The sequence below is a fragment of the Chiloscyllium plagiosum genome, unplaced genomic scaffold, assembly GCF_037043375.1.
Source record: "Chiloscyllium plagiosum isolate Xiang-an unplaced genomic scaffold, Cpla_swu_hap1 HiC_scaffold_14, whole genome shotgun sequence".
Taxonomy (NCBI): Eukaryota; Metazoa; Chordata; class Chondrichthyes; order Orectolobiformes; family Hemiscylliidae; genus Chiloscyllium; species Chiloscyllium plagiosum.
In genome coordinates this window covers 127,769,486-127,791,789 of record NW_028270152.1, presented here as the reverse complement: position 1 = coordinate 127,791,789, position 22,304 = coordinate 127,769,486, and the positions used below count along the sequence as shown (strand labels likewise).

General features: G+C 41.0%; 1 protein-coding gene across 1 annotated transcript; it reads left to right on the top strand.

Moving 5' to 3' along the window:
• The first annotated feature begins 8,025 nt into the window (after positions 1–8,025).
• Positions 8,026–10,608, top strand: LOC148148216 (putative G protein-coupled receptor 139). Its single transcript, XM_087994019.1, has 2 exons — positions 8,026–8,086; positions 9,707–10,608. The coding sequence occupies exons 1-2, from the start codon at positions 8,032–8,034 to the stop codon at positions 10,606–10,608; spliced, it is 957 nt and encodes a 318-aa protein (XP_087850145.1). The 5' UTR covers positions 8,026–8,031.
• Positions 10,609–22,304: the final 11,696 nt, after the last annotated feature.

Genomic DNA, 22,304 nt, shown 5'->3' with positions numbered 1-22,304 from the left:
TCTTTAGTTTTGCTCGAATACCGCGTGAGAGTTTACTGAACCGTTTTCCTGATTCATTTATTCGCTTAGAATGAGTCTCTGTGTAGGATTACTGAAGCCACGACTCTTACCCCGACCCGATTCAGTACAGACCCCGGCGCCGGGACGATCCACAGATTCCCAGACCTCTCACGCAGTGGGGCCAATTTAGCGATCGAAATGAAGTAAAAGACCTTCAAGGCGCTGCCGCCTGCACTTCCTGGGAATCTTCAGGATCTTAATCCGTGATGGGGTGCTGGGCGAACCCCAAGTTTACTGTTTTTGAAATTAAATTGACTCGACTCAACTATCACATGAGCTTTAATAATTTTAACTTCTGCATTGCAGAGGGACCAGATGCACTTGACAAAAATGCCTTGCTCAAGGGCCCTGAGCATAATTCATATACTCGTCTTACACTATTTCTTATCATGCTCTCAAAGACAAAGACTGTGAAGATTTTAGTTGTTATTCTTTTCATTCCCTTGTTGTGGACATACTGTTCTTATATTTTTCCCTTGTTGAATGTTTACAAAGTTCCGCAGAAACAAGGTATCCCTCGACTGCAGACCTCAGCGAAGTGTCAGAAACTTTTAAGTTTAGTAAAGCATCATTTTTCAAATGTTAGAGTATCTGGATATCAGAGTAAATGTTAATTTTGTTAATTTTCCATTACAGGTCGAAATAGGTGGACATCTGGGATGCTCGCGAATGTAATGCCGCCTCGTCCAAGCAAATGCAGGGGAGGTGCAGGAATTGGTAGAATTCTGACATGATCATTCTTGGCCTCCCAACGAACCACACCGCAAATTGAAGGAACCAATCCTCATCTTCCGATTGGGCAGCCAACATCTTGGAGCAGACAACATCGAAATATCCAATCTCAAATAACCACCTTTCCCATACATGGACTCCCTTCCCAGCGCCGCCTCCCATTCACTCCTCCCTGCCACCAACCAGATTCATTCCTCCCCTTGACAAAACAGTTCGTACCCTCCACATGACTTTACCTATCCCCACTTCACCACCGTATCCCTGCAACCACCATTATCTGCAGCCCCCCTGTACCTACTCGTAGTCCTGAATATGCGTTAGACCTGGAAAATCGACTTCTCCACATCGTGATGCTGCATGGCTGATTGTCTGTTTTTGATTCCAGCATAAGAAGTCTATTTTGATCTTCTCTGCCGCATATATAAGGCAACCAAAAGGAAGCCTACGTTTTCTGTAGGAGCCCTGCAGCTCAGAATGATACAACATTTTCCATAGCCAAAGTAGTACTCTGGAAATTCTCTGAGGTTTCCCACCTCACAATTCTTTGAGAGTAGGAGTTCGGATGTCACATTAATATTGAACAGAGTATCGCTGAGACATCTCTTGCAATACTGTGTTCAGTTCTGCTCGCCCTGTTATTGAACTCGAGAAAGTTCAGATGAGATTGACAAAGATGCTGCTCTGTGGAAGGTTTGGGTTACATTGAAAAGCTGGATAGAATTGGGTATTTCTCACTGGAATATAAGAAGTGGACATATGAGCTTATAGAGACTTAAAAAATCAAGAGGTGTGTGGATAGAATTAATGTTGTGTTTTTTGCATTGACTTTCAAGATTCGGGACACATTTTATTGTGAAAGGCTGATGATATAAGAAAATGTGAGGCAATAGTTTCAACAGAGGATGGTTTCAATGTTAAAGGAACATCCGACAGATGCGGCTATACCAGTTCCGATTGGAAATAACAAGTATAAAAGCATGAGAAGGGCTAAAGCATAAAGACCATTAGTAAACTATTGCAAGGGGTCGGTGAAATGTTACACTAATCGAGATGATGCATTAAAGGGACTGTGGAATGTGGCTACACCAATTAGCGGAGTCAGGCTGAAGCTAAAAGATAATTGAGACGGGATAAGATAGCAACAATCAGTGAAGGTAGACTCGCCTGCTGAAGATCAACGTTGGAAGGACGTAATTGTAAATATTTAATCAGCAGTTAGCAGGGTCAGCATGTCAAGTTGCTGGAGACCATTGTGGCAAAATGTGACAGCAGTTACTGAATTAGTAGCTAGCAGGGTTAGCCTGAGAGTAAAGACCATGTTGGTAAATTTAGAGAGCAAATATCTATCATGGCAGATTAGAATAAGATTAAGTTAAATGCAGTAAAGATTAAAGTCGCAGAAATAGAGAGGTGGGCGGCACGGTGGCACAGTGGTTAGCACTGCTGCCTCATAGTGCTAGAAGCCTGGGTTCAATTCTCGCCACAAGCGACTGAGTGGAGTTTGCACATTTTCCCCGTGTCTGCTTGGTTTTCTTCTGGGTGCTCCGGTTTCCTCCCACAATCCAAAAATAGGTGGGTTAGGTGAATTGGCCATGATAAATTGTCCGTAGTTTTGGGTGACGGGTTAGATGTAGGGGAATGGGTCTGGGTGTGTTGCGGGTCGTTGTGGGCTTGTTGGGCTGACGGATCTGTTTCCACACTGTAAATAATCTAATCTAATTTTGTAATCTAAAAAGTATTAACAGGAACTAAGCCTGTATATGTCTACTGAGATAAGCCGAACTAACACCGTTGGACACGCTGATAAGCTAGAAGGAAACATGATAACAAAAATGCCTCAAGATCAACGGACCCCGAGGTTCGTGGAAAATCAAGCGTTAGCTTGTTGGTTGTCACAGCTTTTGTTTGCAAATAAATTATCTTCTTGAAGAACACTGTTCGTCTCCTGGTAGTTCTCAACAATTCTCTACGACATTACCTTTACAAAAAACAGTTAGATATGTACATGAATAGGAATGTTTTGTGGGAATCTGGTTTGGGACAGACAAGTCGGACGAGTTTAGTTTACAATTATTTTCGTCAAGCACGAGTTGCACAAAACTGTCTGTTTCCAAGCTGTTTGATTCTGCGAGTCAAGAACTCTATAGCTAACCTTCCAGATAGTGCATCCCAGACGTCCAGCACACGGGTGGTAAGATCTCTTGTTTTCAAATCTTCTGACAATCTCCTGGGTTATTAAACCTGACTTGATCCTTCAACAAATGACAATATTTGCTTTCTATCCATCAAGACTATCTCCCACGGAATCGTTTGGACTTCCGTCACTAAGCCCCTCAAATGTTCAGAATTAAAGAGAACAACTTAAGATTACGCAGCCTCTCTTCATGGCTGAAACATCCCATCCCTGTAACAGCCTGTTGAATCTGCATTACACCCTTTTTAGTACAACCACGTCTTGTTCTATGAAGCTCTGTCATGTTCTGCCAACCTATTTCACAACTGATGAAGGCCCGCATCCTTATAAAATAACTTGTTGATTTGTCCTGCCAATTTCAGAGATCCCTATGTCTATATGTGTTGATATCATTGAAGGTGTTAGCAGAACTGCAGGCGTGAAACGACTTTCAATTGGAGGAACAGCTCCATTTAATATCTTCCACAGGTACGCTCTTAGAAATAAAATTTTGGACATGTGGACTTCCGCATGATGGCCTCGGTACTGCCATTTTGACAAACATGTGAGACCATATCTTTTTGGATATATTTTGGTGTTGACGTCCGATGATTTCCACAGAGTGTCCATGAATTAAGTGTATGATCTTTCTTTGTGTGGAATTACTTCCAGGGCCAGCGAAAACATGGTCATAGATGTGATTTGTGACATAGCGATGAGCCCAAATGTGATTCTACAGTGCTACAAAATATATACTTTTCACCTCTAACTCCAGTTACACACGTTTTAAAATTTCAATCAGAATTTCGTGTCCAGATTTTCCAAAATTGACTGTCAATTCTCAGAAATTCCGAATCTAGATTGAAATCATTATGCTTATAACAGTCAAAATCTGAATTTGCTTCAGGGTGTGTGTGGATTCTGTATCATTTCAAGGGTCAGTGTTTTTGTTAGGACCTATATCATTTTACTTGTTTCTATTAACTTAGTGTTGGGCCCTGGTTTCAGAATCTGGATCACTGTAAAGGTTTATGCAAGTTGAAAAATTTCTATCAGTTTCAGGGTCTGTCTTAGTGTCAGTGTTTTATTGATTTCAATTATTTTTGGACTCTGCATAAGTTTTTCCCGGGCTGTATTCGTTTCACGGTCCGTATGAAAATTACATTCTGTATTAGATTCAGGGATTGCATTTAATTACACTTCGAAAAGAAGGAACTTATGTCAGTATGGCTTTGTGCAGGGAAGCTGGTGTCTTAAACATTTGGTTCAGCTTATGCGGAAGAGACACGAGTGTTTGGTAAGTGTACAGCTACAGATATTATCCACATAAACTTTCCTAAAATTTGTGACGCTGTTTCTCATGATTGGGCGGTCTAGAATGTTAAGTCAAACGGGATCCATGGAACGTTTGTATGATTAAAACAAAATTAACTTAATCATCGAAGAAAGATAAGAATATTGGTGGATTTTTGCATAATGGCGAACCCTACCAAATGCTCTAGCGAAATATAGATATATTGGATGGAACACTGTCAAATGGTGGTTAATCCGTTAATATATTAAGTGATGGATCTTGAGGTGGAGTCGAAGAAGTGTGCATAAATTAAACACAGGACCATTAGAAGTATTGAAATACAGAAGGATGTTGGGCTCCAGAAGTGTAAATACTTCAGAGTGGTAACGTAACTGGACAAGGTGGTAAAGGAAACATGTTTGCCTTCATTGGCGGTTGCATAGAGTATAAATGTTGGAAAGCTGGCAGCCGGATGAAACTTCCATTCGGCTACATTTGTCTTGCGGGCTTCTGGTCCCGGTACGAGGAAGGATATGGACCTTGGAAAGTTTACTAAGGTGGTTTCAGGGATTCTGTAGGATTGAACTCTATCACATTTCAGGAGATTTGGGACAATCCAAGATTGTTTTCGCTAGAACATTGGAAGTTGAGGGCCAATCTGAGAGAAGTACGTAATATTATGCAAGACATTGATCGAATGGGTAGTCAAAACCGTTCCCCAGGATGGAAGTATCAAACGGTAAGGGTCATAGATTTGAGGTAAAGGCCCAGGGTGAAGATGCTAAAGGAGATGCGTGAGGTAGTGTATTTTTCACGCAGATGTTAGCTGCCTCAAATGCACGACCAGAGTGCTTGAGAGAATCAAATGAGGTAACAACAGTTAAGTGAGAACTGGATACAAACGTGAAGAGGCAGGAAATAGGGGAATGTTGATCATATGATTCAAGACTAGATCTTATTACAATGGCAGCATGGTTGACACAGGCAAGTTGGGTCTGTTGGTCTTCAATATTCTGTTAGAATCAGGGCCTTTATCAGAATCAATGCAAGCATCACTTTAACGTTTATTATTCGTTTCAGGGCTTTCATGTGTCCCAGACCTGTGCGAGTTACAGGGTCTGTGTTAGGTTCATGATTTTGCATTGGATTTTGGCATATATTTGTTCTGGATCTGTCTTAATTTCATGGGTTTAATCATTTTCTGCGTCTCTACTACTTTCTGAACACGTATTAGTTTTAAAAGACTCGCAATATTTTTCACAAACTATAAAATTCCAGCACCTGCCATGGGATGAGTCAGTATTCTATTCTGTGTTTGCATTACTTTCACAGCTGCAACTTTTAAGAATCATTATCATACTTCTTTTTACCGATTTGCAAAGCAATTTGGAGGTAAGACAAAGCAAACAAATGAAGGAATACACGAGCTGGGTGTATGAAGGTAAATAATTCATTATGGTTAATAACCTCTCTGTTCGGCAAAGTATTGGAGACGATTTTGAGAGGATTTATGATTACTTGGAAAACCATATTTGGTTCGAGATCGCCAGTTTGAATTTGGGAGGTGCACGTCATGCCTCAAAAGCCTGACTGAATACTTTGATAATGTAAAAAAAATCGATTATGGTGGAACTGTGGATGTGGCGAACATGAATTTTAGCAAGTCATTTGCGAAGTTTCCACATGGTATGCTTATTTAGACAGTAATGAGGCATGAGCTTCAGTGAAGTCAGGCAGCATGGATACAGATTGGCTCGCCCAAAGATGGCAGAGGTTGGTGTGGATGGAATACATTCAGACTAAGACTCGGTGACCAGCGGTGTTCTGCAGAGAGAAATTCTGGAACTTCTGCTCTTTGTGATTTTTAGGAAACATTTGGATAAGGAAGTGGAATGGTGGGTTAGTAAATTTCCTGTTGACACGAAGTTTTGTGGAGTTGTGTGAAGTTGTGTACAGTGTGAAGTTTTACTCTCGGTTGCAGCGGGTCATTAGCAGAATGCTGATAACAGGCAGAAGATTTTCAACCTGAAAAATTGCGAAGTGTTTCACTTTGGATGTTCTAATTTGAATGCAAAGACAGGATTAAAGACAGAATGCTTGCGGTGAGGAGGGGCAGAGGGATCTTAGGGCCTGAGCCCACAGATGCCTTAAATTACCACTCAAGTCAACATTATTGTTGAGAAGGCATATGATGTTTTGGCTTTTATGAGCGGTGGGCTTGTGTTGAAGAGCTGCGAGTTAATGCTGCAGCTCTATGGCGCCCCGGTGAGACTATGCTTGGACTATTGTTTTCAATTCTGTCCGCCTTAATACAGGTAAAATGTGGAAACTTGAGTAAGAAAGTGCAGAGAAGTTTAACGAGTTTGTTCTGGGACTGGAGGACAGGTCTTCTGGAGAAAGTTAAAGGATCTAGGGCTGTTTTCATTGGAATGAAGAAGGATATGTAATGTCTTCATAGAGGTATACAAGATGATGAGACACATTGACAGAGGGGATAGACAGAGACCTGACTATGGTGGAAATATCTACTGAAAGGGGATATAAATTTAAGGTGATTGGAGGAAGATTTATGGGAGATGTCGGAGGTCAACTTTTTGTTTCACAGAGAGTGGTGGCTGCGTGGAATGCACTGTCAGCAGTGGTAGTAGGATTAGATACATTTAGGGCATTTAAGCAACTCTTGGATAGGTACATAGAAGATAGTACAATGAAACATACTAATTTAGTCTAAACTCAGACGAGGATTAAAGCTGGCCACAACATTGTGGGGCTAAAGACCATTACTATTGTCTACCCTTTTAAGTTCGACCACAGACATTAGCGACTCTGTGTGCCATCTAGAGATTGACTTGATGGACATGTTCAGTGAATCATTACAGTTGGGAGGAGACATCTTAGAAAATGCATTATTAAAACGAAACAATCAGAACTTTTATTCGCCAATGCTCAGTGCTTTATATGTTTTCATCTGAAGGTTGAAGGTTCAACGAGTTAACATTTTGTTTGTAATAACAAATCAAACAAGCCAGGGTTGTGAATATATATGCAATAAATGTAGAATGAAAAGTAAAGTGCCTATCTCAGAAATTACCCTGTAGAAAATGGGCATTGAGTGGGGGTGCAGAAATGTACACCATGAAGTGGGTGTGGCCATGTTCAATAAGATTGCTTGCATTCAACACCAGAGAGCTAAAATAGAGTTGATGGGAAACATATAGATGAAAAAATCGAAACAATCCATACAACAGCCAAAAAGGCCTCATGATCCACAATGTCAGGATGGGAAAACATACACCAAACCAACTCTGCAGCCTTGCACATCTTTGCATTCCAAGTGTCCATCTAAATATATGCTTCTCAATTGAATTTCTCAAACTTTGCAAACGTTATAGAAAAAGGGATTTCACTGTACTTTCGTCATAGGTTTGCTTACATTGTTCAGTATAACAATAATAGTTATAAAAATAACATTTGGAATCTTTTGAGACACCAAGTGTCCCAGCGGTCATGCTTGTCTGCTAATTAAATGCTCGTGACTGTCATTCTTCAGAGTGTTGGAGGACGCAATTCAAACCAGAAAGCATTGGAAATACCGAGCAGTTCTGAAATTGCATTAGGTGGGAAAGGGAATTACTGTTTTGCTTTGGATATGCTTCCTCTTCCTAAACTTGATAGTAATGATTTGCGGACTCCAGCATATTTTTCCGTCAGTTCAATACAGAGAGATTGTCACGAGGGTGCAGGCGACTTCACTCAGAAAGTGCATCAGTCAATGGACAACATAAGAAAAATATACTACACCATATTGGCTACCATTGGTGTTCCAAGTAAGTGATTGTAAACTTTTCCAATGTTATAGATCTGAGGGTTCTTTTCTCCCAGTTAGTTGTACAATTGGTTTACAGTACACATTCATGCCAACAGCGAATGTTCAGTTCCATGAAACTTGCCATGTTGGTCCTTATTCTCAAGTTCTCCCCTTGACTGAAGTGTGGTATTATTAGGCTGAAGCAACCACTTGTGATCTTTGAATGCAATGGCGTAAGGTCTTTAGAGATTTTGGTGATGTTCATTACTTACGTGTGAGGGATCTCCATGCAGATTTCACTCTTTCACCACGGTATTTGACATGTTTCTCCTGTTATGAATTATTATTTAAAATTTTAAGTTCAAATGCAATTTCTGTAATTCAGAAGACTTGATTGGCTTCTGAGTATTCATTCCATTGGGTGATCAATAGTTCGACATGTATTTGCAGATCAGAGCGGTCGAGTAATTCGTAGAAAATGTCTACACTTTCTGATTTCGGGTATTTATAATCTCACCAATTGGTTAATTCTGTTTCATGTTATGAATGGTGGATCATTTTGCAGAATGGTCTACTCTCTGTTCGTCCGTTTAGATTTCTGCTCAGCTAAGCTTATCCCTTCATAAATCAACGTGCAATAACCTAGAGCACAAAGAGGAGCGATGCCCAATGGAAATTTGATGTCAAAACAAAAGGACACCAGCAACACCAACATAAAATAATCTCATGGACACACTGAACAGGTCTGGCTGCATCTGTATTAAGGTTAATCATGTTTAAGCAAGTAAATCAACGTGGAAATTGGATTTATGCTGATTACTTGGTGCAGGTTTGGGAAATTGAAAGAATTAAATAGAAAAGTGAAAAAAGAGAGAAAGAGAAGCATTACTGATAAGAGGAGTGGGAATAAAATGGTTTATACGTGAGCCGAGAATCAGACATATAGTCACAGAGACCTAGCGCATATAAAAAGGTTATTTGTCCCATCATATCAGTGCCACCCAAAAACAACATTCTCACTCCTCTAATTCCATTTTCTTGCCATTAGCCAAGAGACCACGAGCAAATATATGTAAACATTTGAAAATAGCCCACTGTGCTGCCAAAAGAAAAAAGCCATTGAAAAGCAGACATAATGTTGTGGACATGGGAAATCAACATGAAGGAGATGCAACAAAACCACGCAAAACATAAAACGTCAGAAAAACACGGCTCGTTTTGCAGAATCTGTACAGACAAATCACAGTTAATGTTTCTTATTCAGTAACACTGTCTCAGAACTAATCGAAGGAGAGTGTGTGCTACTTCTCCTAACCTAGCATGACTTCACACCCTCAGACCAATCCAGCGCCCCAAAGTGGATTTTTCCCACATAAGTTGCAGTGCTTGCCTATCAACCTCCTCCCTCATCTTCCATCTATCTATATTACAGCCTTGACTACTCAATATTCGGTTTTACAATTTAAGAATATGAATTCAGACCTGCATGCACAGAGTATCTATCTCCTTCTCGCCTATCAGTAGAAATCCCCTCACATTTCTTCACTGCCTCTTTCGGCAAAATCTCCATGCAATGTATGAATTGAATGCATACAGTTTAGAAACAGACCATTTCAATACCAAATCATTTTTTTTGCAGTAAACCTGGTGGCAATTGCTATCCTATCCCGGGGAAGGTGCGGCCTCTCAGCCTGCACCACTCGCTACTTGGTAGCCATGGCAGCAGCTGATCTAATGGTCATCATTGCAGAAGTAGTGCTGAGGCAATTCAGGTATTATTATTTCCCATTATGTTTTCTCGACATCACTCCAGTGTGCAGTGTGACCTATTTCTTGGCTCGTGCAACTGCCGATTGTTCCGTCTGGTATACCGTGACTTTTACGTTTGATCGATTTGTCCTCATTTGTTGCCAGAATCTGAAAACAAAATATTGCACCAGCAAAACTGCAGGCTTGGTTTTAGCGACAACCAGCCTTCTGCTTTGTTCCAAAAACGTTCCATTCTACTTTGCATATGAACCTGGAATGATCATTGACAACGTACCATGGTATTGTCACACGAAACCAAGCTATTACTCTGATCCTGCATGGTTGGGATTTGACTGGCTCGATACAGTTTTAACGCCATTGCTCCCGTTCACTTTAATTCTCCTGCTTAACGCTCTGACAGTCCGATACATTTTAATGTCTAGTCGAGTGCGCAAGTGTTTGAAGGGTCACAGCAAGGGAAGAGACATCGAAATGGAAAGCCGAAAGAAATCAGCAATTTTACTGTTTACTATTTCGGGAAGCTTTATACTTCTATGGCTAAACCGTGTTATATATTTCATATGCTACAGAATTACAGGAACTGATCCCTTGAATTACAACAGTTCATCGTATGTCTTTGGAGAAATTGGATTGATGCTGAGAAATTTAAGTTGCTGCACAAATACAGTAATTTATGGAGTGACCCAGGCTAAGTTCAGGGAACAGCTCAAGATTGCAGTGACGTATCTGTATACAACAATAATTCAATTTCTCACTAAACAGCACAATTGAAATTACTGGAAACGTGGTTCATAATTACGACGTGCTTCGTAGTGCAGCAATACCGTAGAAAGTTGAATGGTGGAAAGGTATGAGTGACGAGATTTCTACATCCTAAACTTATACACTTGAGTGTGAACAATATGTCTATCCTCAACACTCAGCAACGCCGTCGAGGTTTTTCGTATATGTTGCCCTTCCTTTGCACTCAGCTTGCAACAGCCTCAGGGGACTGAAGAATATAATTCTTTTACCTTCAGTCTGTTTCACACTTTCTCCTCCCTGTGCTCTGATATCGTCGACTTGAAAGCCTTTGTTACTACACCAAATCTTTGCAACGCTCAAAGTCTTGCAATATTTTTTAAAAGTGTAATATTGCCAGCCCTCATCCGACATTTCAGATCTTGCAAAACTCTCCATCTCTGTATAGCTGACGTTTCGAAAATGGAATCCACATTTATGTCCTCCAGCACTGACAACCTCCCCTCCAATATCCCCGACAGTTTCCTGTTTCATTTAACATCTTCAAGTAATGCAAATCTTTCAGTTTCTTAGCCGTGCCCATCTCTTAACAATATATGTCGCAGTAACAATGAGAAATTCCTGCAAAAAATGGCTTTCAGGGACATTGCAACATCAAAAGACACGCACAGACTCTATCACCAGATAAAATATTGCCACTATCTGCAGATTCTCCAGGCTTCGTTATCATCTCTAGACCTTGTGGTGGCCCACAAATTCTGTCGTCTCATCGACTGTCAATATCCTTCACTATCTGTCTTACTCTTTCAGAACCTGTATCCTTTCCAATCAATCTCATCTCTTCCAGCTCACTTTCGCCTCCATTTCTGTAAAACCACGATAGATTTCTCTGTATCTCTCTACATTTCTGAAAGCTCATTGTGCCTCGAAAACACTCGCTGTTTGTTTGTTGCATGCTCCAGTCGCTACACTCAGTTTGCTGACTGTCATATTTTACGGCTCTGTAACCCCGAGTCTCTCTGTGTCATACATTGCAATCAACCAACCTTCCTTTTTTTCATCTTCTAAAACAGTGCCCATTCTCATTTCATATGAAAACTTACATGGACACAACAATGTTCCCATTCAATGTAATCGTCTCCTAAGTTTCTCCAACCTTCCTCCTCTTTTTAATCTCCGCCGACAATGCAACCCACCTTCTATCTTTGATATAACTCATCCCTTCAACATCACATTTCTTTCAACTTTGCCGGATCCTTAATGTTCCTGAGTTAACTCGACACCGTTATTTTTTGAGTCCTTTAATGCTTAATATATTCACAATTGGTGGACATGTGAGCGCAGGTACCTAAGAAGTTCCTTCCGAAAAGTATCAGCGAGTCACAGATCCACAAAACACAGAAACAGCACTTTGAATGCTTCTCAACAAAGCTACATGACGAAGGAGCAGCGCTTCCTTTGTACTTCCAAAAAGACACGTTGAACAAAAAACCTGATGTCATGTGATCTTTAACTTTGTACAATCCAGTCCCACACAAGCATCTCTAAAATTGCATAATCAGTTTGTGACTTTAAACAATAGACAGTTCTACAGGAGGATCATGGAATTCAAATTCGAGAATGTGAAATCTTGGATCAATCAAATGAAGTAACTTGAATTCAATCACCTACTCCTCAGTTTCTCTCATGCAGTTGCTCATTAAAGCGAAATAATCAGTGATGCAGATGAGATTGCCTCCCATGATTGTTTTGCATTTGAAGAAAGAAATATAACTGAGCACTCCATGGCCAGATTATCTTGATTATCAGATCAACTTGGCAGGAATTTCAGGACATGAGCATTGATAAAGAAACATTACTTCCTACTTTCCCCAGTTATTTGATCAGAATCACACGTGCCAATGTAATCCATATCATTCTGTACCTACATCAAAATTTCCTCAATACTTCATTACTGTATCACTTTCTGGTATCCAGAATTAAGAATTAGTAAGTATTGGACATGGTTAAGAAGCGTTTACAGAAAATGAAGCAAGGTTTATACAATTCGAACTTCTGCAATAGATGGGGAAATCTCAAGTTGTCTCCTTGAAAAATAGAAGGGTCACAGGAGAGATCGAACTGAAATATTCAGAACTGTGAGAGGAGTGCAAAAAATGTAGAGATTGTTCACGAAACCTGAAATGATTATCGAATCATCGAGTCATACTGCACAGACACAGAATGTTTGATCCAGCCCTTCCATGCCCAACCATAATTCCAATCTCAGTTAGATGCCACTGACTGTGGTTGGCCCTCACCCCTCCACACGTTTGTTATTGGTGTCCTTATCTAAAATACTTTAAACATTGTAACTCTACCATATCCATCACTTCATCTGAAAGTTCAATCCACATACTAACTACTCTCTGCAAAAAAGGCTTTGTTTCAGTTTTAATTCTTTCTCCTCTCCATTAAAAAAATCGGAATACTTTCGAATTGCCCCGCCTGAGGGAATATAAAAACTGTTGATAATCACATTATCTATGCATATCATTATTTTATAAGCCTTAATAACATCACCTGTCAAGTTCCTACGCTCCACATAATGCATCTTGTGACAGTTTTAGGAAGAAAATTCATGGGGCAAAGATGTAAATAAATATTGATACGTAATCACATTTGAATAAGGCGGAATTTCACGTTGTCAGTGTTTTGCACAGGGAAATCTTGGATCTGAAATAATGTACGAGTCAACAGAAACTCTGAAGAAGCAATTGAACAAATCTTTGAAAGCAATGACGTGCAGTATTACGGGTGACAGCAGATTAAAAGAATGTTCTCACATGGTGAATTCTTAAAATCAGGTTTGGAAATGTTGAAGGAAGTATCTCAGTCTGGTTGGACAATTCATTGACATGCGGGAAACCGGAACTGAACAAGAGGTATTCTTTTTCGGATTGTCAACGTTTAGTCAGTGGAATTCCACACGGTTCCGTGATCTAAACTATTTGCAATATGTATTAATCAATTGGAAGAATTAAGTAAATGCACCGTAGTCAAATTTTCAGATTGAAAAAAATAGTTGTAAAATTAAGTTGCAAGGTAATAAAGTTTGCACAGTGATTTCGATTGGTTATGTAAATTGCATAAAGTTGACAAAGGGACTATACTTTGAAAAAATGTTGTCCATGGTGGAAAAATAAAAGGAGCAAAATCATGATGATTTAATTGTGGAAATACTGCAGGAATTTGCAACACATCTGGACGTCGGGTCACTCGCGCATGAAACAATGAAAACTAACACGTGTAAAGCAAGCAATCAGTAAGGCGAAACGAATATTGATTCTTATACGAAACTGGTTGTATAATTAGAATGCAAAGTGCGAGGGAGACCACCCGTGGAGAATTGTGATAAGATTCTTGGCAAAGACCAGGTGAATAACAAGAACATTTTCCTACGTGTGGATGACCTAAAAATTCCAAGGAGTATTTTTTAATGAAAACAGAGGCAATTTTATTTCACAAACACATGGACGTGGACTGACCTACTAGAGGAAGGAGTGAGTCCAGGTACATTTATAAAGTTTACTCACATTGGATAAGTAAAGGAAAGGGAAATTTTCAGAGGGATTCGCATCAAACTCAGTGAAGTAAAACTGCTGTGGTTTTGGGAACAAAAGTGGTCGTTCACAAATGAATCATAAAAGGCAAAACATAGAACGTCATAACGCCCTTCGGCACTCGATGTTCCGCCGACCTGAGATACAAATGCGAAGCTCATCGAATCGACACTATTTTCTTATCATCCTGTGTTTATCCAATCATCATTTAAATGCTCGTAAATTTAATGATTCTCTTGCTGTTACAGGCAGAGTGTTGCATTCAGTTAAATCTCTGCGTAAAGAAAATACCTCTGACATCTATCATGCCTCTGTCCCTCTCATTTCTAAGCTTTGTCCCTTCGTGCTAGACATCACCAACCGAGGAAAAATGGCTATCTACTGTCTACCTTATCTAATGCTCTGATCATCTGGTATGTCTCTATTAAGTCACCTTTAAACTTCTTCTCTGTAACGAAAACAGCCTCTAATCCCGTAGACTTTGCTCATAAGACCTTACCTGGTAAATTTCCTCGGCACACTTTTCAATGTTTCCACGTCCATCCTATAATGCAGTGAGCAGAACTGGACGCAACATTTACGTACGACAGCATCAGAGCTTTGTATAGCTGAAACATGACCTTATGGTTCAATACTCAATCTATCGACCAATTAAAGTTACAAATCTTATGCCTTCGTAATATACCTATCACGCTGCATGGCAACTTTCAGGTATCTACGTGCATGGACACCTAAACATCACTGCTCAACCACACGACCCTGAAACTTACTATAAGCAGAGGTCCCTGTCTTCCTGTAACTCCTTCTGAAGTGAATCACCTCGCAATTTTCCGCATTAAACTGCATCTGCATTCTTTGCCCAAATCTGCAGCTTATCTATGTGTTTCTGTAACTCTATTATATCCTTCAGCACTATCCACAACTCAACGGACCTTAATGTCATCCACAAATTTACTCGTCCATCCTTTCATGCCCTCATCCAGATCTTTTATAAGAATGTCAAACGTCAGTGGCCGCAAAACAGAGCCTTGTGGTACGCCACCAGTAACTGATCTCCACGATGAACGTTTCCCATCAACCACCACCCTCTGTCTTCTGTCAACCAATCACTGATCCAAACCGCTACATAACCCTCAGTCCCACGCCACCGTACTTTCTGCAATAGAGTTCCATGGGAGCCTTAGCGAAGTGTTTACGAAAATCCAAATGCACCACAACAACTGCTTTAATCAACTTCTGAAAGAACTGAAGAAGATTTGGAGAAACGACCTAACTTTCACAAAACATTGTTGACTGTCCCCAATCCAATTACCTGTTTAGAGATTATTATAAGTCTTGTTTCTTACAATCCTTTTCAACACTTCAGCCACAACTGAAGTAAGGGTCGCTGGTCAAAAGTTAACTGGGTTGTCTCATTTAACCTTATTGAACAAGGTGACAGCATTTCCTCTCTCCAGTCTTCTGGTATTACTCCTCTAGACAATGACGGAATAAAAAGCAACACCAAACTTTCCGTAATCTCCACCCTAGCTGCCCATAGAGTAGCAGGTTAAATCCCATCCAGCTCAGCGGATGTATCTATCCTTACACGTTCCACAATTGCTGACATCACCTCCTTGTCAAGCTCAATCCCGTCTTGTATAATAGCCTAAATCTCAATATTCTCCTCCACAACATAAGATTTTTCCAGTGGCAAAACTGACGATGCACATTCAGTCAGTGTCTTTTCTACTTCCGCATACTCCACGCACAACTTCCCACTACTGTCCTTGACTAACCCTAAATTTTCTCTTGTCATTCTCTTAGTTCTGACATACTTTAGGTTTTTTCTTTGCTCCTACTTATCAAAGACTTTCCATGGACCCTTCTGGCCCTTCCTAGCTCTCTCTTTACGTCTTTGTTGGCGAACATGTAATTCTCAACTGCACTCAGTGAGCCTTCACATGTCCTCTTTACGTCAGCTCCATTCATCCTTTTGACAAGAGATTCAACTTATTTCATAAAACACGTCTCCATCAGTCGATCACCTCCTCCCTGCCTGACATGTACATAATTATCAAGGGCACGCAGAAGCTGTTCCATGAACAACCCACACATTTCAATTATGCCCATCCCAGAAGTTGCCTTATCCAGTCTGTGCATTCGATGTCACACCCATAATTACCTTTCCTCTCGCTGAAACTCTTGTCCTGCGTATCTACTAACCCCTTTCCGGTGCTAAAGCAAACGTAAAAGAATTGTGTAGGAGAAAGTCATGATTGCAAATTGGTGGAGATTAGAGTCTCGAAACTGAGACTGCCGATGTTGGACATCAGTGTAGCGAAAATGAGGACTGTAAATGCTGGAGATTAGAGTCAAGAAAGTTAAGTAACATATTACATCTACTAGTGTTGTAGTGTTTGGACTCAAAACTACTTCTCAAAAAGCATAGAATTTAAACACAGCACGACAGAGCGGTCAGCAACAGTGGGACGTGCTACTTTTGTCCCCTGACTTCCAGGGTGAACACTTCAACTCTCCCTCCCACTCGACCCAGGACATGGAGGCCTGGGAGCACCTCCATCGCCTAATCCTTCACTCTCAGCGTCAGGAGGAGAACACATCATCTTCAACTTTGGGACCCTGAAATCACACGGAATTAAGAATCTCACCAGTTTGCTCATTTCCCCTCCCCTAACTTATCCCGGTTCAAGCCTACAATTGGGTCACACCCACGCGGCCTGTCCTTGTCCTTCCCATCTATCCACTGCACGATCGTTGCCTGTCCATCGCATTCTCCCCACCTTCACTCATCTATTGAGCTACCATCGTTCCAGTGTTACACCATCCATTTATCTCGCAGCTCCACTCAGTGCACGAGCATCATTCATGATGAAGGGATCATACCCTAAGTGTCGATTCTCCTGCTCCTCTGATACCGACTGACCTGCTGTGATTTTCCAGCACTGCACTCTCGATTCTCGTCGGTCTGAACCTGTTGTAGCTTATCGGTCTATTTTCCACTATCCTCACAAACGACAAAAAGCACCTCACTAGTGAATACAGAAGGAAAGTATGGATTGAGATCTTCGCCTATCTCCTGCGACTAAAGGCACAGATTTCCATGCAGAGAGACAGAGGTGGGATAAAGGATTTGGCGAGTTGCATTACTGGTTCGAGAAAATATCACAGCTGTGCTGAAGGACAGCATTGTGGATGACTAGAGCAGTGAGGGATTTTGGGTAGAGCCCCGAAATAGGAATGGTGAAGACAGAATGTTCGGGTTTCATATGCCTCGTAACAGCGAGCATGAAATGTGGGAACACAAATGTTGACAGATAATGGAAAGATGCAGGGGCAATAGAGTGATGGTGATGGGACTTTCATACTTTTCCCAAAATTAACTGGGATTCATATAGTGGTCGAGATCTCAATGAAGCAGAATTTGTAAGGAGCATCCAGGAGGGTTTGATAGAGCCGTGTATACGACGTCATACTCGTGAAGGGGACATTATGCACCCGATTTTGTGGAATGAACCCGGCAGGCTGTTGAAGATTCAGTAGCTGAATACTTTGGCAATAGTAATCACAATTCCCTAAGTATCAGAATTCTCATCGAAACAGACAGCAATGGTCAGAAATGAAGAATGCTAAATTGGGGGAAGGCCAAATATCTAAATGATTCAGCAGGAGCTTGAGCATTTGGATTTGAAGCAGCTCTTTGAAGTTAAATCCGCATTTCATATGTGGGGTGGCTTTTAAAGAGATGTTGGAGCGCGGGAAAGACATGCACCAGCGAAAATTAGGGATACAAAAGGCGACATTAGCGAACGATGAATAGCAGTTGAAATTGTGAGACCATCTAACAGGAAAAAGGAAGCATTCATATGGTTAAGGCGACACATGCAGATTTCGAAGAATATTGGGAAAATAGGACCAATCAGAAAAGATCAGTTGAAGGATCAGTAATGAGTTATGAAATTTCTTTAGTAAACAGAATTAAGGGAAATCATGAAGTTTTTTATTCGTACATGGGAACGAAGAGAGTAATAGAGAGTAATGGAAAATAATAGAGAAAGGGGTTGACCTCTCAACGACAAAGGAGGGAAGATAAGTGTGGAGTGAGAGAAAAAGGGTGCGACACTTAATAAATACTTTGAGTCGCTCTTCACAAACGAGAGGGACATGACATCTGTTGAGTTCGGAATTGATGGTTGATTACTCATATTCAAGATGATATAAGTAGGGAGGAAGTGTTGCCTATTTTCAAAAGTCTCCAAGTCAGCATGGGATGCCGAGGGAAACCAGAGAGGAAATACTTGGGCCTTCAACTAATGCCTTTGCAGAATCCTTGAAGACGGGTGTGTTTCCGGCGGACAGAAGTTTTGTTAATGTTGCATCCTTCTTCAATAATGGTAAAATGATTAATAATTTATTCAGTTAATTATAAAGACGAGAATCTAATGTGAATGAAAGCGAAGCTAGTGAAGAAGGAACTCGGGATAGAATCTATATGCGTTTGCCAAGAAAGTAGGCTTATCAGTGTTAGGCAGCATGTTTTGTGCAGGGAAGGTTACTTCTTAATAACTTTATTGGATTATTTGAGGAAGTGGAAAGGTTGATTGGCGAGGGACGTGCTGTAGTTGTCATATACATGGATATTAGGAAGGTGTTTGAAAATGTTTCCCATGGTAGGCTCGTGGAAAAAGTCACCTTGCGTCGGGTTCAGTGTGTACTAGCTAGATGAATAGAGAACTGGCTATGCAACAGTAAACAGAGAGTATTTGTGGAACGGAGTTTGTCAAAATGGAGGATGGTGACCAGTGGTATTCGACAGGGATCAGTTCTGGGACCACTGTTGTTTGTGATATGCATAGATTATCTAGAGGAAGGCGTAGGTGGCCTGATTAGCAAGTGTGTAGATGACAGTAAGATTGGTAGATGAGCAGATCTTGAAGTGGATAGCCAGAGAATGCAGCAGATCATAGATATATTGGAGAGTTGGGCATACAACAGGCAGATGGAGTTCAATCCGACCATATAGGAGGTGATGCATTTTAGAAGACCAAAGTTTAGCGCTAACAATAGAGTAAATGGGAAATTCCTAGATAAAATTGATGAACACATAGAGATTTGGTTGTTTAGGTGCATTGTACCCTAAAGGTGGCTATGCAGGTTTAATAGTATTCAAGGAGGCAGACAGCGAGCTTTCCTTCATCAGACGGGGTATTGCGTACACGATATGACTGGTCATGCTACAGTTCTAGAGGACTTTGAAATACTGCGTATTCCAAATTGGCCAAACTTAGAATACAGTTCACAGTTCTGGACACGACATTACCGTAAGGATGTAAATGCTTTGGCAAGGGTGCAGAGGAGGTTCACCAGGATGTTGCCTGATATGGAGGGCGCTAGCAATGAAAGAGATTGAGTAGATTAGAATTGTTTTCATTCGGAAGGCGGAGGTGGAGGAGAATTGGTTTGAGTTGGCATAAACATGAGTGGTATAGACAGAGTGGAAAGTAAGAAGCTTTCTTTCCAAGACTTGGGGAATCAATTACTATAGGTCAAGAGTTCAAGGCGAGGGGAATATATTTGAGGGAAATATGCCGGGAAAGTTTTTTTTAAGCAGAGAACGGTGGGTGTCTGGAATGTTTTAGCAGCAGAGATGGTAGAGGCGGCCAAGATATCGTCATTGAAGACGAAACAAGACAGATATATGAATGGGCAGGGCGCGAAAGGACACATCGTCTTGCAGAATAGGCAACATACTTAGGTAAGTAATAATTTATCAATAATTTGGATCGCGACAAGCATGGAGGGCCAAATGAATTGTTACTGTGCTGCAATTTTCTTTGTTCATTTTTCGTTAATCTTTGTTGTGCACTGTTACTGATAGACACGATTCTCACTCAGGACATACTTCTCTTTTTCTGACAAATCTGGAACTCCTTGCAGTATTCCCTAATCTTACCATCCAAGGTTTATTTTTCATGTCTCCATCTTGCTTTCCTCAGTCCATTCTTCAGTTACTTCCGGGATATCTTGTAACCCTCTCGAGACCTCTCTGGTCGTTGCTTCCAAAATCTTAAGTAAACTTCCTTTATCCTCTTGACTGCATGTTACAGATCTCTTGTCATTAATGGTTCCTTAACCCTACCATTTCTTCCTTTACTCACTTGACAAACCTATCCAACACTCGTAGCCAGCAGTCCATAAACAAACTCTACATTTCGGTCGTGCCTTTCTATTAAAATGCCTGTTCTCATTTTGTGAATGACAGTTCCTATCTCATAGCATTGTAAACCCCTCCCCAAATTAAAAGTAAGTCTCTCATCGTCTGCACCAATCAGTCTCCATGACTATAGTAAAGATCAGAGACTTTGTTCATTATCGCTGAAATACGACTCAATCAGAGATCTAACCCCTGACCTGCTCGTTTCCAAGCACCAATTCAAATAAGACATCCCTCCCGATGGCATAACTACATTAGGAGTCAAGTATCTTTCCTGATGCACTGAACAAAGTCATTTACATTCAAAATAGTTGCACGAAGGAGGTTGTAATGATTAGACAATAGACAATCGACAATAGGTGCAGGAGTAGGCCATTCAGCCCTTCGAGCCTGCACCGCCATTCAATATATTCACGGCTGATCATTCCTAATCAGTATCCTGTTCCTGCCTTATCTCCATAACCCCGGATTCCACTATCTTTTAGAGCTCGATCCAACTCTTTCTTAAATGAATCCAGAGACTGGGCCTCCACTGCCCTCTGGGGCAGAGCATTCCACACAGCCACCACTCTCTGTGTGAACAAATTTCTCCTGAGCTCTGTCCTAAATGATCTACCCCGTATTTTTAAGCTGTGTCCTCTGGTTCGGCATTCATCCATCAGCGGAAATATGTTTCCTACTGCCAAAGTGTCCAATCCTTTCATAATCTTATACGTTTCAAAAAGATCCCCTCTCAATCTTCGAAACTCAAGGGTATACAAGCCCAGTCGCTTCAGTCTTTCAGTGTAAGATAATCCTGTCATTCCAGGAATTGACCTCGTGAAACTACGCTGCACTCCCTCAATACCCAGAATGTCTTTTCTCAAATTTGGAGACCAGATCTGCACACAGTACTCCAGGTGTGGTCTCACCAGGGCCCTGTACAGCTGCAGAAGCACCTCTTTGCTTCTATACTCAATTCCTCTTGTTATGAAGGCCAGCATGCTATTAGCCTTCTTCACTACCTGCTGTACCAGCATGCTTGCCTTCATTGGCTGGTGTACAAGAACACCCAGATCTCTCTGTATTGCCCCTTTACATAAATTGATTCCATTGAGGTAGTAGTCTGCCTTTCTGTTCTTGCTACCAAAGTGGATAACCATACATTTATCCACATTAAACTGCATCTGCCATGCATCTGCCCACTCACCTAACTTGTCCAGGTCACCCTGTAAACTCCTAACATCCTCATCACATTTCACCCTGCCACCCAGCTTTCCTATTAGCCAAACAATTTTCAATCCAATCTCAAACTTTGCCCCCAATACCATGCGCCCTAACTTTACTCACTAACCTCCTGTGTGGGACTTTATCAAAAGCTTTCTGAAAGTCCAGGTACACTACATCTACTGGATCTCCCTCGTCCAACTTCAGAGTTACATCCTCAATAAAATCAAGAACATTAGTCAAGCATGATTTCCCCTTCATAAATCCATGCTGACTCTGTCCTATCCTGTTACTACTATCCAGATGTGCAGTAATTTCATGCTTTATAATCGACTCCAGCATCTTTACCACCACTGACGTCAGACTAACTAGTCTATAATTTCCTGCTTTCTCTCGCCCACCTTTCTTAAAAAGTGGTATAACATCAGCCACCCTCCAATCTTCAGAAACCGACCCTGAATCTATTGAACTCTGGAAAATAATCACCAACGCATTCACGATTTCCAGAGCCACCTCCTTCAATACCTTGGGATGCAGACCATCAGGCCCCAGAGACTTATCAACCTTCAGATCTAACAGTCTCTCCAACACCAAATCCTGGCAAACATAAATTCCCTTAAGTTCAGGTCTTCAGCCACTGTTACCTCAGTGAGATTGCTTGTGTCTTCCCCAGTGAACACAGATCTGAAGTACCCATCTAATTC